The sequence below is a fragment of the Trachurus japonicus genome, chromosome 7, assembly GCF_045865225.1.
Source record: "Trachurus japonicus isolate A0001 chromosome 7, Traja_1.0".
Classification (NCBI taxonomy): domain Eukaryota; kingdom Metazoa; phylum Chordata; class Actinopteri; order Carangiformes; family Carangidae; genus Trachurus; species Trachurus japonicus.
The window spans coordinates 1194534-1211890 of NC_140913.1; the positions used below are offsets into that span (position 1 = coordinate 1194534).

At 39.1% G+C, this 17357-nt stretch overlaps 1 protein-coding gene across 1 annotated transcript; it reads right to left on the reverse strand.

The window, feature by feature from the left end:
- Nucleotides 1-1002: 1002 nt before the first annotated feature.
- Nucleotides 1003-16474, reverse strand: foxp3b (forkhead box P3b). Its single transcript, XM_085780722.1, has 11 exons — nt 16319-16474; nt 8699-8785; nt 8182-8356; nt 6746-6838; nt 5301-5388; nt 4356-4430; nt 4092-4245; nt 2487-2563; nt 2087-2188; nt 1641-1762; nt 1003-1490 (listed from the first exon to the last, which is right to left on the reverse strand). The coding sequence occupies exons 2-11, from the start codon at nt 8772-8774 to the stop codon at nt 1433-1435; spliced, it is 1020 nt and encodes a 339-aa protein (XP_085636848.1). The 5' UTR covers nt 8775-8785; nt 16319-16474; the 3' UTR covers nt 1003-1432.
- Nucleotides 16475-17357: the final 883 nt, after the last annotated feature.

The window sequence follows — 17357 nt, forward strand, 5'->3', positions numbered from 1 at the left end:
ATAGGAACACTTAACTTTTGGTTTCTTAATGTTCAGCACAAACTAACAAGGGTTCCTTAGCAAAGTTTTACATTGATGAATGTGGATTTGCCAAAACGTGACCGCATTCTCATGTGGTTAACGAAGACATCGAGTTATATGTTAAAATTTAATAATCTCTTCGAAAAACAACTGAGCCACTGAAACTGACATACCGGTAGCATAGCTACTCCCATTTTTATGTTTTCATTTCGGTCTTTTTCCATAGTCATATTCCAATTTTCTGACTTACAGGCTATTAGAAATCAAAAGTAGAAAAAAAAATGCTGTGTAACAAAACCTGTGTACAATACTTTTTACTATTTATTTTTTATAATTGTATAAAAGTCATAGGCACTGGGAATAGAACTGATGATAAATGATATAGACATTATGATTACTAAATACAGCAACAAACATACAGAATACATTATGAAAGAAAATTACCCCCAGAGGAAAAGCTGTATCAGAACAACATTATTACTTTATAGGTTAACAGAAAGCAAAGCTATTGCCTCATAAATGTTGTATTACCAGAGTATAGGCTACATACAGTATAAAAATTTTACACAATATCCAACAAGTCTGTAATTCTGCAAATCTCAAGACACTAAAACAAATGCAAATGCATTTTGTAAAAATGAATCACGCATCCTTGATACAATAATTGGGTTTAACTGACTAATTATTTTAGCTATAATAACCAGTAAAAGTAAATCTGCTGATCTTGCAGAATGAATTTCATACACATAAAGTAAAATAAAATAATAGTAAGTCATGCACATTTTTATTGGATTAATAATAGAATTTAAAGATTATATTAAGACTCCTGATCTTATCTAAAAAATAAAATGGTCAAACTATATACTGAAGAAAGAGGAATGAACAGGCTAACAGAGGAGTAATCTGGTAACCATTGTTTTGTTTTTTTAATCTCACGGATCTATTATACTGTGGTTGATTTTTTTCTATTATTTTTTTATTTTTTATTTAATCTGTACAACAGAATATTCCTAAACAAACTGTCAAGAGAAGCTCTCTCATGACGGTTATTAAGCTTTTCTGTGAAACTCTGAAAGACATTTGATTTTGTGTGGGAAAGGAAAATGGTTTTGTTTATATGAAAGTAAAGATCATAGATCTAAAAAAAGAGATAAAGTGTAGGAGGATGTTCTCTGTTCAGTAGACAGTGGGTTTCTGTGAGACCTTTTACCCACTTACTGAAGAGCTCCACCAGTTCAGAAATGTTGCCTTCATTTATTTTACACTTAGTTTGAATTAAAACTCAGGTATGTAAACAAAATACCTTTATGTAACAAACACAACCAGGTTTAACAAGCCATTTGGGAACAATACAGAATAAAGACAGACAAGTCAACAAATGTTCTCAGTTCTCCATTATGACTCCATGTGTTCAGTGATCCTCCGGACAGTGATGAGAATAGGATGTGAGCCATTTGACAGGACAGTCCCTGAAAACACACACACAGTTATACTTCCTCCTCTCCTTCTCCCTTTGACTGAAAGTCAGAAAGTGATAATAATCTCTATTCAAACCCTCTCAGCACACACATCTACCTGAACAGGTTTGTGTGTGTGTTGTGTTGTGAGGATGTTTGTACCTGTGATACTTCTGTCCTTTCCTCCTCTGGTACTCGGTTTCATCCACCGTCCACACAGCTCCCTTTCCTCCCTCCACTCGTACAAAGCACTTGTGTAGGCTGAGGTTGTGACGCACTGCATTCTGGGTAGGAGAGGGAAGCTCTGTTGTCACATGGGAGTTACTCTAATGACCTTTTTCTCTGACCTGTAAAGTATAGCATGCATGGACATCTTATAACTACCTAACTATTTATAGGCTAAAGTATGATTACAACCTCATTCTTAATCTCATCTACAAAGCTGTGATTGGTCAGTTGTTGGTCCATTCCACAGGATCTTTTTCTCTATGTTCTGTTGAACTTAATATATTGTGTGAACTGTTGTAAAAATGTGCCAGAGGCTAATTTGTGCAGTGTCCACACAGTAGAGTCATAAGGCTCCAGTGTGTGTAAGACAGAAGTCATACCTTCCAGGTGGCAGTGTTGTGTCTGAAGTAGAAGAACATTGTGGTAAACCAGTTGTAAATCTCATTCAGAGTGCGCTGTTTGTCTGGAGACTCCAGAATAGACTGCAACAAGTCAACACAACAGATCAGACACACAAAAAATGTACACACATTCACATACACACATACTGTTAGGTCACAGACTGACAAACCAACCACTGCTGCAAAGTTGACAACCTGTGGTAATCCAGTAATGTGTATAACATAACTTCCCAATGTAAACCTACACATTCAAATACACAAATATACACACAGTAAAGCTAAAGAGCACAATGTGACTAATTATAATAACAACTAAATCTCAACCCACAACAATCATAAAGAAGACAGTGATAAGTGAACACCTCTGCATGACACTCACCCATCTGATCAGGTATGCGTAGGTGTACGGTGGCCTGATGTTGTTGTATTTATAACACTCGAGGCTGGGCACCAAATCTACAAAACAATGATAATATGTCATCCAGCACATGTGGTCAAATATCAGTGCAGTTTTTAGATTACATCTCTATTACAATGGGCAATAACAAGTCATAAGAAACAACTAAAGAAAAAATACAAAGCAAAAAACACTGAGTGTAGCAGCTGTGGACAGACAAACAGAAAATTAACTGAGGATTAAAGGAAAGCAGCGCCTTGTCAACAAAGGTAACAATGAATTAGTGAATACAATGTGGAGTTTGTGTCTGTTGTACAGGTCAGATAGGCTGCTTTGCAGAGCACCTATTTTTTCACTGACCTGAATGTCATAAGGACTCGATGTGGGATTTATAAAATGTACACAGAGTCTTATTGTATCTACATAGAATTTTCAGGGCAGGCAGGGCGCTGCTGGCCTTTTTTACACAGCATGGAATTCAACAACGCAGATATTTGTGGGTTTCAACCCCCCCAGCTGCCTGTCCGTTGATAGTAGTGATCTGAGGAGCAGGGGGTTTGCACCTACAATCTATGATCATGTTTTTAGTCTTGGACACGTTCAGTTGCAGTCAGATGATCTGTCACCAGGCTCTGAAATCCTCCAGAACATCTGCATGTAGCTGAGCCTCCTCCCTCTGCAGTAGCCTACCTGAATGTATCGACTACAGCCATAGATGGACAGAGTACTCCACCCCAGTACTTCAGTAAGAGTACAAATACTGGTCAAAATTTACTCTGTTACAAGTAAAAGTAGCTCAGTCGACATGTTACTCGAGTAAGAGTAAAAAAGTACTTGCTTTTAAAGGTACTTAAGTATCCAAAAGTACATGCTTTTAAATTTACTTTAAGTAAAAGTAAGAGTAAGAGTAAATTTCTTATTTTTCACATCAATGAATTACTATAATTTTTTCTAAATGAATTTAAGGACCTTTTAACTCTTGTTTCTGAGAATTAACTCTTTGAAACCACCTGATGTGCTGCTTTTAGAACCACAATGTTATATAAAGCTGCAGAAACACCTATAAAAACAAATAAAATGAATGGGATCATAAGAGGACAGCAATTGTCATTTTCTCGACTCGCAGTATAGCTTTGAGTTGACAAATGCAGTTGAGAGCGTGGCTACTTTGGCGGTATCCTTATGGGGAGGAATGACGTATTTCCGCTTTTACGTAGATCCCAGTGGAGAACTTGTGTTCAACAGTATTTTAGAAGAAAAAAAAGAGCAGACCTGAAAGTAACGAGTACTTTTCAGCCTTCCTAGAAATTAACTTGAGTAAAAGTAAAAATATTTGTCTTGGAAATGTATTCAAGTAAGAGTAATAAGTACCAAAGAAATCTAATACTCAAGTAAAGTACAAATCCTCTGGATATGTACTTAAGTACAGTACTCAAGTAAATTTACTCCGTTACTGTCCACCACTGACTACAGCAGACAAATTAAACCTAACAAAAGGTGTAGGGCCACTATCACAGAACCCCCCCCCCAAAAAAAAAGATGATTGATTTTGATTTGACCATTCCTTGATTGTAGGCTAAGTGTTACCTGGCAGAAGGTTGACAGGCGTCGGGGCTGTGTAGCCATGCTGGGACAACTCCTCCATGTGTTTAATGCACCACTGCTGCACTCTGTCCCTGTCCGACACCTGAGGCTGTGGCAGGAACAGAGGGAGGCTGTACGGAGACTGTGTAGCAACCTTCTGCACACAGTGATGGACATCATCATTAACAAGCTCTTTTATTTATTTATTTAAATCACAATTCTTCAAGCTACTAAATGATATAATCAAGCAGACACCGAGGGACATACCAGATCAGTGTGTTTGTGTTCAGACAAGTGGAGGTGAAGCTGCATCGCAATCAGTTTCTGTTTTTCCAGGATGAGCTGAAAAAAGAGACAAGAGCTTACATATTGTGACGTCAGGACCCCAGACCCACAGAGGGTTTGTTAGTCCTCACTTGCAGTTATTAATAGTCAGTGGTGGTAACCACAGATCAATCATGCATTCATGCTGCTGTGACCTCTGGTGGAGAGGAGGATGTTCAGATGTGGTCTGTGTTACATGGAGTTGCAGGTTTAGAGGATCAAAGGCACAATTGTATAATTATGGATAAAATAAGATAAGATAAAAAGATAAGAATGACTTTATTAAAGCAGAAGTAAGCGATCCGGTCGTATTTCTGACTTCTTGTCAGCCGATGGAGTTAGCAGTCCCCGCCCTCGTCATGGATCTATTGGTCCTCGTCCCTATGTCACCACATTCACGCGCATCCCTTGGCTGCACACACAGCCCTTTATGCCGTTCTCTCTCCTCATTGGATAAAGCTTGTAGGATACAAGGAAATAAAATAAAAGTTTTCTCCAGCAGCAGAGCAGAGTGACTGACAGACCCGTGTTTCAGACCAAACACTCTATATAAGTGATTGCCGTCGGAAGATATACCTACTTAAGACATATTAACACAAATTCCGCTTATACTTCTGCTTTAATCCCCAAAGGGAAATGCATTTCCCTGCAGCTCACTAGCAGAAGAATTAAAAGCCTGTTGTTTGTAGGTAAGGATCTGTTATATCTCTCCATCCTGCAGCGAAGAGAGAGGAGTCGTCCACCACCGCCATGTCTTTGGTCTAATCTGATTATTTTACTGATCTATTTGATCAGTCTGATATCAGAAGAACTTCACTTCCTCACACCAACATGACTTTTCCACAGGCTCAGTCACAGTGACTGAAAACGTTCCAGTTGGATGCCCACCTGACTCTCCATGCACTGAACAATGTCCTGCTGCACCCTCCACTGAGCAATGCTCCTGTCTCCATGGCTGTGTTCAGAGTGGAGATGCCTACAAGACAAAACAGGACAAGGTGAGACAAGCAGGGACACACCTGGTGCTGTATCAGGACCTGGACTTCCACCTGACCCTGACCAGGTCTCTGCCATGTGGAACAGGTCCTCTCTGACATAATGGTTCTGTTGTTTTATTCCTGCTGAGGATTTTTAGAAGAAAAACTGACTGACTGATCCTAATAATAGTTATTAACACAAAGGAGCTGAGTGTATTCCAAATCATTTTAGTGCTTTGAGGTTTTTGTTTTTTTGTCATTTATTTGGCAGCATACACATTTTTTTTTTCTGAGACCATGTTTACTACAGTAAAAGAATATTGGCACATCCATCGGTCTTCTGTTGCAGGTGTGTAGGTGAGTGTCACTTCAATCTTTGAAAACAGGAGAATCCCGCACACTGCTTCTTCTGAGGCCAACCATATGTGTTTCCATCTTAACCAATTTCCACTTTATTAAACCTTATTATGATTCCATTATAGATTATTAATTGTTGTTCATTTCCCATAATCATTACCTCATGTTTCAATATGCCGCACAAGAGTTTCAAGTTTAAAAATGAGTCAACAGTTCTTTCAGTCTTTTTGTGTTGAGTTGCATTTTTACACTGGAATCATTATAATGAATCTCTCACTCCTTTATAAAAGGCTTGGTCTGTGGAGCGCTGTGCTGATGGCTGTTGAGGGATTTTCCTCCATCTCATGCCATCATTGGGTTTTTGACCTTTCCTCCTGTCCACTCAGTTAGTCCAGGTCCATCAACCTTCAGTGCAGCAGAAATGTTTTGTGCAGCTGATCTGCACTGTCAGCTGTCAGACCTCACATAAACAGGTGTGTGTCTTTCCACGTGAGGTCCAATCAGCTACAGTTTGAAAGTCATAATAAATTGTCCGGATGATACCAATGTAAGAATTCATTTTATACTTTTTAATATTCACTTCAAGTGAGCGTAGATTGATGAGGGATTGTCTTTACCATAGAGGTCTGAGGTTTGAAGACATCATTGTCACACTATATTCACACCTGAGTCAGATTTATTTGTCATAAAAAGAGACAAAATAATATTGACAAATTGGAAATACTCAAGTAATGTACCTCAGAACTGTACTGAGGTACATTACTTGGCTGTACTGTGAAATGTATTTTGTGACTTTCCACCACTACCCAGTACTGTGGTCCTCTCATTTGACTCTGGCTTAGAAAGAAAACCTTAAATTATTCTCTCACAAAGGTTAATAACAAAAAGGGTTATTGTCACATCACCATTGATCTCAAGATGAGTGGTTGATCAGTTGTCTGTGCTGCAGTACTTTGGCAAAAGCTGATTAAATAGTTTCAGTAACTATTGTTGACTTACTTTAAGAAGCTGGGGAAATCTTTAGTCACTGCATCACAGCCGGGCCAGCGGCAGAGGCCGCTCATGAACAGAGCACTGGTCCCATCAGGGATCCTGAACGGGACAGAAAGAGAAAGTACATTCAAACATGCGGTGCATGCACAGACAGCACAGACAGTACAGACAGCGCTGAACCTGAACCAGCTTCTCCACCACTCTGGTGCCACAGAACCAAATGAATCCACCTCTGCCACCGCCATTTGTATCTCTGGTGCACCGTGACATTCTGTACATGATCTGTACATGATTATAAGAAACACACTGAGAACATAAGAGTGCTGATTGATAATGTTTCAATTACTAATGTTAAATCAACTCGTTTTCTTGGCGTGTTGATTGATGAAAACCTATCTTGGAAACCTCATATCTCATTAATTACATCTAAAATTGCAAAAAACATTGGAATTATTGGGAAAATTCGAGCTCCTGAACACAAAAGTTTCCCTGAATTTATACTACTCTATGATTTACCCCTTTATAAGTCACTGCAACATTGCTTGGGCTAGTACTCACCGAACTAAATTGCAACCAGTTCTTGGTTGCAAAAACGAGCAGTGAGAGTCATTGCACTTTCTCCTCCAAGAACCCATACTTTACCTTTGTTTCAAAAATTTGGTATCCTTGATATTTATCAGATTAATTACCTCCAGATTGCTCAGTTTGTACATGGTTCTTTAAACAAAACACTTCCCCCCATTTTTCATAATTTATTTTCTGCAAATAAACAATTTCATAGTTTTTCAACCCGTAAAGCATATCAGCTTCGGCCCCCACAGTCGAGAACTGTTTCATTCCAATTTAAGATTTCCTACAGAGGTTCCAAGATATGGAATTCACTTCCTCCTCACTTTCTTAAACTTTCTCAATCAGTTTTTAAAAAGTCTGTGAAACGTATGTTGTGTAATCAAGAACTGAATGTTTTGTTTTAACCTTCATAACACCTTGATGTGTGTATGTGCCTGATCTGTGTGTTCAGCTGTGTTTTATTCTTGAGGGTACGTATTTGATGTGTGTGCCTTGTATACAGTAATACAGTAGCTTGCATTCTTATCCATGCTTTATAATTGTCTCAGGAGGTTCTCTTGACCTCCCAGCATGTCCGCTGTGTATAATGTCTTTTTTATTGTTGTTGTGTTTTTTTCTTGTTTGTTTTACTTATTCTATGGATATTGTAATTGACTATGTGCTAAATAAACCAAAATCAAATCAAATCAAATCCCACAGCCTTGGTGGTCATAAAACTCCCATGATCCCTCCACCTGGTCCACCAATCCCCTGATCCACAACCATTCAGTTTACATAAACCAACTGGATTCTTTAATCCAATATGCAGATACACTGCAGTTAGATTTCAGCCAATCCTAATAATGTGCATAATTGATCAATGTGACAGTCACCCATCATGAAGCCTGGCCTCGATGGAGCTCTGCTTTGGACCGTCTCTCCTCACAGGCAGCAGGTGAAGGCTTTGCATGAGAGAGGAGCTCATCTGTGGCAGAGAGGACTGGGAGCGATGACCAGTGTCTGCCTCCTCCTTGCAACTGGGGACTGTTGCACCGCTTTCTGCATACACTAGAGAGAGAGAGAGTATTAGTGTTCTTTGAGCCTGTTGGAAATAAATGCAACAAAATCTGCTGATGCTCAACTGCACAAACAAGTTTAAAAGACAAGAAACAGAAATACTATCAGACATCAAAGCAAGTACAAGTGTCTGTAAAGATGTTTACATAGACCACAAAACTGCAGGATGAAACCTTCCAGCATAAAGTGACTATCATGACCTTGTGTGTGTGTGTGTGTGTGTGTGTGTGTGTGTGTGTGTGTGTGTGTGTGTGTGTGTGTGTGTGTGTGTGTGTGTGTGTGTGTGTGTGTGTGTGTGTGTGCGTGTGTGTGCGTGTGTGTGTGCATAGTTACCATGGTGTCTGGAAGCTGTCTGGGAGACTTGACACAGCACCGACGGTCTCTGTTGTTTCTGCCTTACGTCTTCCATGCTGTCCCACACTGGGAGGGAAAGAACAGTGTTGTGGACAATGTGTCAAATGAAAATGAAGTCACTGGGCCTCATGCAAGATTCAAGAACATTTCACAGTGTTCATGCTTTTCTTTTTCTTTTTCTTTTGTGTTTCATTCATTGGACTGTTATCCTGTCCATGTGTTTCTTTCATTTTGTGCCTCTCCTATTTTTTTTTTGTACCCACACACACACACACACACACACAGATATCAGTTAGCAGCAGACTAACGGCTTTTGGTTCAGGTTTTGGAAGTGAAGTGTTCTTAAATTAATGAAAGAATTCCTCCACAGTAGATATTACAATTATAATCAACGTTTAGTTTTACAGTTGTTTCAGGCTGCTGTCACTCTACATATGTAGTTACCACATAGCCTATAGCAATGCACATCAGTCTGACTGCTGATTCCTTGCTCATGGGGTTTAGCTACGGTAAGCCTTTGAACAACAGATCCTATAAACCTGCTTCTTTTTTCTTTTTCTTTTTAATAAGTCATACAATTAAAGGGATAGTATCATTTTTTTAAGTGGGGTTGTAGGATCTACAAATAGCCCCTAAGTACTTTAATTGCAGTAGAAGACTCTCTACCCTCCTCCTGTTAGCAACGCCAGCCCATAGCCCTGCCCAGAGATTTACAACATACAGTGTTGTGAATGGACCCAAAGAAACTGCCTATTTTCACGGCCTAAAAGAGGTTTTACCTGAAAAAAAAAATACACAGTTCCATTGTTCGCTATAATATAATTTTTTCCAGCCCTTCAAAGTGCAGGAAAAACACAGTTTTTATTTGGAGCTAACCAACTGCTGATCGGTGGGCGCTAACCCTGGGCGGAGGGATATGTGAGTTGGTTAGGTCCAAATAAAAACTGCGTTTTTCCTGCACTTTGAAGGGCTGGAAAAAATTATATTATAGCAAACAATGGAACTGTGTTTTTTTTTTTTTCAGGTAAAACCTCTTTTAGGCCGCGAAAATAGGCCATTTCTTTGGGTCCATTCACAACAATGTATGTTGTAAATCTCTGGGCAGGGCTATGGGCTGGCGTTGCTAACAGGAGGAGTGCAGAGAGTCTTCTACTGCAATTAAAGTACTTAGGGGCTATTTGTAGATCATACAACCCCACTTTTAAAAAAATGATACTATCCCTTTAATGAAAAAGGAAATATTATTTAATTTGTGTGCACAGAGCAGTAGGTCATTTGTGTTATTAGTTTGTTCACACTTCATTCAAGAACACAAGTTTCACCCTGATTCTCTGTTGACTGTCTGAAGTGTGTTGATATTGTAGGACACATTGCTGCCTCCTGCGGGGACAGGGAGCAGCCTTCCACATGACGCACTTACAACACAACACCAAGCTGTGTGGTTACCTCACAATAACACACAGCCCCAACCTGTACCTTCTGACAGAGAGGCTGTGGTTGTTTACAGCAGGTGCACTGACACTACACAACCACACACACACACAGACACTTGCTCTACTTTTGTGCAGTGCTGTGACATGTGTTTGCCAAAGATGCCTGAGTTTCCAGTTCAGATACTGGAGTAGGCTAGTACTGTAGCTACTTCACACTGGTTTGCAGCCTGTTCAGCTCCAGTGCATTCTAATGGAGAACTATTTGGATTTTACATTTATATTTTGAAAATGATCCACACGTTTATATCTGTATTTTGAAAATGAGACCATTTTACACTGTCTTTATATTCATGTTTTGAAAATCACAAGGTTTTTCACATGAAAATTCCCATATCAATATTTTTGAAAATACTCATTAGGATAAGTGTTGGCTGCTGATTGGAGGGTGAACAATATATTCATGAATTAAAGCATTCCATATTCTAATATTCAAATTTGTTGAGCAAATTAAATAAATAGCCTACTTCATTCTGCATTTTTGTTAACTGATCAATTCAGTCATTTCATTTTATCCTGGTCTGAAATCATCTCAGGTCATGATATCTGTCCTACAGCTCTAAAGCCTTCACCTTTATCTTGATCAGAGATTAAAAGCTGGTGAAATGGCACATGTCTGTGTGAAGCAGACGATGGTGATTGTAATCATCATGTAAATAAGGTAAGGAGTGAAGTCTGAGAGCAGTGCCCTTTCTTTCTGCTATCTCGCAGTTACATCAGAGAATTCTTTAAAGCTGTAGGGAAGTGTGCATCTAGACAATAAACCAGAAAGCCAATACCAAATGTGTTCTGCAGTTGCACACCCACAGAAACCGGAATTCAGTGGAAAGTGAGAGCACACGACTTGTTTGTGGCTTCTCACCGTCATCTCTCATTCTGGCTTTCCTCCTTCACTTAGTCTCTCCTGGAAGAAGCCTCTGTGTGTGTGCTCACACACACTCAGGAGAGCTTCAGTCACAACCCGGAACTATCAAATAATCTGATGCGATGGTCGATATCTGGTCGATGTTTCTGTGAGTCAACATCCGTCGGCCACAGATGGTGTAGAGAATGTTTCATGTTTGGATTATCAGCCACATTACAGTGTGGAAAGTAGCAGATGCCTCATACTGGAACTACTATCATGTGTGGGTTTATTATTTACATACTTCCATATCTCACAACACACTGATACTCTGAGTGTAGGAGACTTTTCAGATCTTTGATGTAAAATCATCCAATGAAGTGTTCAGGGGTTAACATTTCAAACAGAAAGAGAAATTGTTGTTGCATTGCATTTTCACACACACACACACACACACACACACACACACACACACACACACACACTTTTCACAAAGGTGCAGGTCTGCAGGCCAAGTACCAAATCTGCATTTGTGCGTCTTTATTGAGTAGAGCTGAATTTCTTCACACACACACACACACGCACACGCACACACAGTGCCCATCAGTGGTTAAACAATGGACAGTGTTGGAGTACTTCAGTATGTAGTAGTGTATCACAGTGCGTTGTGGTAGTATGTCATTGCAGTCTCTTGTAGTAATGTAATATGTTGTAGTAGATTATAATGCAGTGTGGTTTGTTGTAGTACTTTACAGTAACTGCATTGCCAGTATTGTGTTTTGGTGTATTATATTACATTGTTGTGTGTTGCAGCATGTTGAAGTATAATCATACATTGTAGTGTATTATGGTGTGTTATAATATAGTCTATCATATGTATCAACCAATCAAATGCCAAAAGAATCACTAGCTATTTCTGTTTGTTTTGTTTTTTCATTTACTTATTCAGGAATTTGAACATTTATTTTATTTATTTATTTCTAAAATGGATTTTACTATGTATTTATTAATGTGTTTATTCGGGAATTTGTTTATTTATACATTTTAGGATTTATTTGTTTGTTTGTTTGTTTGTTTATGTATTTGTGTATATATGTATTTATGTATCTCTACATGTTTTTATTTCTGTAGACCTATATCAGTGTTTGTGTTAATTACCAACTTAACAAGATTTAGTCACGTTTTCAGAAATAATGTTATTATTCTGTCAAGGAGAATCACCACAAAAGACAACACTGTCCCTTTTAACAGGGAGGACGCCATGGACAGCCTGAGTGTCTCCTGCGCGCCTCAGGCTGAGCTGGGGAGGAAAAGGAAGGAAACAGAAGAAAGAGAGACATGGAACAGCAGCAGTCAAATGCTATTGAGCTGGTTGTTATGGCGACAATAGTGATAATTAATAATAATATGCTGCATTTTGAGTAGCCAACAACATGAACATTTTTCATCTTGAGTTTCATGTAGCGCTGATGGAAAGTCAGCGCTTGTAGAGATTTGCATCCTGCCTGGTGTCAGCTCTTTGTCTCTTCTCTTCTCTCCTCTCTGTTCTCACATAGACAGCATTTCAGTACAGCTGAATTCACAATTTACTTTTCTCATGAACATGTTTTCTGCTGTCAGACAACGGAACAAAGTATGACATAGTAACTGAAACAGCTCGTGTGATCGGATGAATCACACAGGTTGCATCATTAAATAGTGTTATATGTAGAACTAAATAATTAAAGGCTGGATTTCACCAACAAGGTTTCAAATCAGTTCTCAACGGAGTTTAGTAAAACTGTTTCGTTTTTTTGTTTTTTAAAATACAAGTTTACTTATTTAAACTGAATTTAAAATATATTTAATCGGAAGGAAGACCTGTGTTTATCAAACGTGATATTAACTGTTTACAGCTGTTTTGTGAAAGAAAACATTACACCGTTATAGCTGACAGAAAAAAACGTTGGCTGAACTGAAAGTACTGGGATGTTGTTGGTGTAACAGCTGCTTTTCTGTCATGGCCAGGTCCTCCTGTTCAGCTCCAAAAACACTTTCCTTCTGAAACACCATCTTGATTTAGAAAATTCATCTTCATCATAAAACACAAGAAGTGGTTTGAGTCTGTCTCTCAACTTTTTCTGAGGAACTTGATTTGGGCTGATCCGTCTCAAGAATGCAGCCGTTGGAAAAGTTCAGCCTCCTCAGCTGGTGGCTTAAAGTTAACCCTACAGTCCAATTGCTTTTTTACTAAAACTCCACAAGAACCCTACAAAGGTTTGGTGCAAAAGAGCTCAATTTAATCTTGGGTTAACGTAAACTAGAACTAACTGAACTGAGTTTAAAGAGAGGTTGAAATTTGATCTGCCTTTCTTTTGAACTAGTTTGGTGCAACAGAATTTCAACATAAACCATTTAATAACTGTGTTTGAAAGTCTCTGGTTTGAAAGTTAAATCAGTTAAATGTTGACTAACTGCAGCTGGAGACAGCAGTCCTCCTTCTGCTCTGCAGCCTCCACCGGAGCAGAAGAACCACATCACCAGCGGCAGACCAGGGAATGATAAACAGCAGAGTGGTATTCTCTACAGTGTAACCCTGGGAACCTTTTCACTAAGTCATGGAAAAGAAGGAAAGACGGAGTGAAGGACCTCTCAGAGCAGTAGGTATGTAGTAGGTGTGCTTATGTGTGAAAAGCAGTTCAGTTGCTCCAAACGGCAGCAGGACAACCAGAAATGAAAATGTTCAGCTCTCCACTCAGGGCTGGGACTGACTCACATTCCTTATCTAGATGACATAAAACGTGTGGTTTCAAACAGGAGATGAATAACACTAATAATATACCACAAAAAGAGTGTGATTCTTGGTTGCCGAGGAGACTGTTGAGGTGTTTGGACTGATCTTCTCCTCTACAGCCCCACTTCCTGATTTCTGCTGAGAACATGGCTGAAGCTTCCTACGATGTTATCGATTTTATCTCCTGGTGCGACTGTAACTTTTTGGATTTAAATGTATCCAAAACCAAAGAATTGATTATTGATTTTAGACGCAACAAGGAAATTCCCACTGAGTGCATCATACATAACAAAAAAGTTGAAATTGTTTCATCATATAAATATTTGGGGACCTTTTTTGACGACCACCTCAAATTTGATGTGAACACAGATTTTATAGTGAAGCGAGGACAACAGAGAATTCATCTTCTTAGGAAACTAAATTCTTTCTTTGTCAGGCCTGTTATACTGTTAGGTTTTTATCAAGCATTTATTGAGAGCCTTATGTGTTCATTTGTTGGTTTCACTGTCTCTCAGTCAAGGACAGAAACAGCCTGACTAGCATCGTCAAGTCCTGCTCTAACATTACTGGAATAAAACTAAGAGATTTAAGTTCCTACTGCAACCAGCAAATCCTCAGAAAAGCAGAGAGCATCTTAGCCTCCCCGAGCCGAGCCAGGTCCTCGCGGGTGAATTCTCTCTGTTGCCTTCAGGGCCGTCATGCCCTTCCTATGTGTAAAACGAACCGCTTCTCTAAATCATTCGTCCCCTCTGCACTCAGACTTTTAAATTCCTCATAAGGTTTCTCTATTTTATTTTTTATTTTTTTATACTATACCCATTTCAAGCTTCGTGTTGTTGTTGTTGTCCGATGTGTGTTGTACTGATTATGTATTTATTGTCTATTTATTGTGGGCCATGTAGGCCATACAAACCACGACAACCTGCTGCTCAAAATGAATTGCCCCCTGTGGGATTAATAAAGTTGTTTTGAATTTGAATTTGATGTCAGACGCAGGAAAACACTGTCCCGTCCTGACTGCATCTTCAACAACACACACTACCTACACAATAACACACTTGACTAAAAACCTCACGATATATGTGACTTATATCCTGCCCCCCTCCCCAACACACACACACACACATCAACACCCGAGCTATATTTTACTAAAATGTGGGACATATGAGTCATCTTTTTAAATGGAAGTGTGTGTGTATGTGTGTGTGTTCCCTCAGAATGGAAACTGACATTTTCCCTTCAGTGAAACACACTTAAATTCACCAAACCTCTTATATTACACCAGTCTGTCTGTGTGTGTGTGTGTGTGTGTGTGTGTGTGTGTGTGTGTGTGTGTGTGTGTGTGTGTGTGTGTGTGTGTGTGTAATATACTGTATATATATAGTACCCAGTATATACAGTCAGTCAACAAATTGCTTGCAGATTCATTTTTTAAATATTAATAAAATATGTTGATTAGTAAACTAACTCCTCATGTTGCATACTCTTGATTTTTGAGGAGTGTGCATTTGTTTTAATGTACATTAAATATATATTCTGTATATTACAATCACACCATGTTGTTACCATTTCAACGTCTACATTAATTGACTGAAAGTCAGCTGTATATAGATGTGCAGGTGCGGATACTGTACAGGTAATGCAGTATGTAGGATGTAGTACTGGATATAAAAGAAAAGCCAACATAAAGTCCATCTACCTGTTCATATGTGGGTTGTGACCTTTACAACAGAACCAGTCCACCACTAGGACCAGTCTATATTTTGAGGCCTGATCCACAATTATTCAACAATCCATGAGGACCAAACATGCAAGGTAGGTCAAAAACCTACACCTTGTATGAATATTATATGGTCTATATTTGCACTACTCCGTCAGACATTATCTTTGCAGATGGTGCTGGGCCAGAGGTCAGAGGTCAGAGGGTTAAAATACTGTAAACTACAGCTGACATTGAACGCAACGTGACAGAGGTTTTAAATATGTTAAACACAAACATCCTGTTTCATAAAACACGCTTTGACAGATGATTAGATTTATAAAGAAGCTGAAAACTATCATCATATTTATCTTCAAATTTTTTGCAGTATCTATTCTCTATACTGAATTGATCCAGATTAACTAAATTCAACTCAACATAACTTTACATAACTGTCTCTGCTACGATGTGTGTTAAGAGGTCTCTGATGCTTTAGGTGTCAAACATCATCAGTTTTGGTTTCTTCAACCAGATAAGTTTTGTCATTTACTCTTGAAGCGTTTCACATTGTCACTGTGCATTTCAAGATGGTAATGATCTAAGACAGTGGTACGTATAGTATGTCAACTGCACACAGACCACACTCACAGTCTCCAGCCTCTCTGACCGTACGCTGCAGGCCTACAGCCATCCTCAGGCTTCACCATGTGCTCTGAGACCATCTCCATCATCTCCAGATCCGAGGTATAGGCATCCAAAGTTCTGGTGTAAAAACAGTGAATCTCATTCTTACCGTGTCACCTGCCACCGTGCAGAACGTGCTGCCTGCCTCCGTCTTCCTTCTCTCGGCTTCTTCAGCGATTCAGGGGAGTTAGCTATTCCACAGGAAATATGGTTTTTGAGTATGAGTTTTAAGTATGAGTTCAGATCACAGTCTAAAGAAGACTGCATGATTCTGCTATTTAGACTGAAATCACACAGGAGAAAAAAAGGAATGTAGTTGCTGTAATTCACAATAAAATCTGGCTCCATGTCAGAAAGTTTACATTCATGCTTTTATTTTGATTTCAGTTATTTGAAAGAAATAAAAAATAAAAAAATCAACTGTAAATGTCAAAATGTTTTATCATCTCTGTTTCAGAGTATTCTTAATTGTATCCTTTTTTTATAGGAGGTTAGTGATAAATCTAGAGTAAAGGTGTCCACTCACCTGACGGCAGCTTCAGAGGAGGAGGACATCAGAGCTGTGACTTACACACTCACTATTTATATGCAGCAGCAGCAGGAGACGCAGCAAAGCTGAAGCCTGTGCGCTCAGCAAATCTCAACACAACAAGAAAGTGAACAAAAGCACTTTCCAAACACACTGCGACACACGTGTCAATAAATGTTGGAAAGTACAAAAAGGACAAACACCTAGTTCCTCTGAGCTGTATAAGAGACCTTCAGGGGTTGTCTTTTTTACATAGCTTTGATTTTTCTTTTAAACATGAATGTAAAGAACACATTTAATGTAAAAGATGCATTTCTCTTCTTCTGAATGATTCATGGTCATTTCCCTGCCCTCTCCTTCTGTTGCTTCACCAACAGTCACACACATGTTTGTGAGCTGGTGACTTCTGAACGTTACATTCAGGTTCTACAGAGACTCATCACAGAACAGCACAGGAGGGCTTCAGTTCCATCTCAGACCATTGCAGTCAATCAACTTGACCGTCCACAGAGTCCTGTGTGAGCTGAGTCACACACACACGCACACACAACACACACGCACACAGATTATACACAATGGAAACTGAGAATTGAGTTTTTTAATGAGCCTCCATGTATGA

Bases quoted from the DNA above. Each gene is read 5' to 3' on its own strand.
- foxp3b (XM_085780722.1), bottom strand. From the start codon at position 8,774: ATGGAAGACGTAAGGCAGAAACAACAGAGACCGTCGGTGCTGTGTCAA. The intron at 6,839-8,181 runs GTGACTGTCACA...TGTCCCGTTCAG, and splicing joins GAGGCCAGGCTTCATGATGG to GATCCCTGATGGGACCAGTG. The intron at 1,491-1,640 runs GTACAAACATCC...GTGTGTTTTCAG, and splicing joins AAAGGACAGAAGTATCACAG to GGACTGTCCTGTCAAATGGC.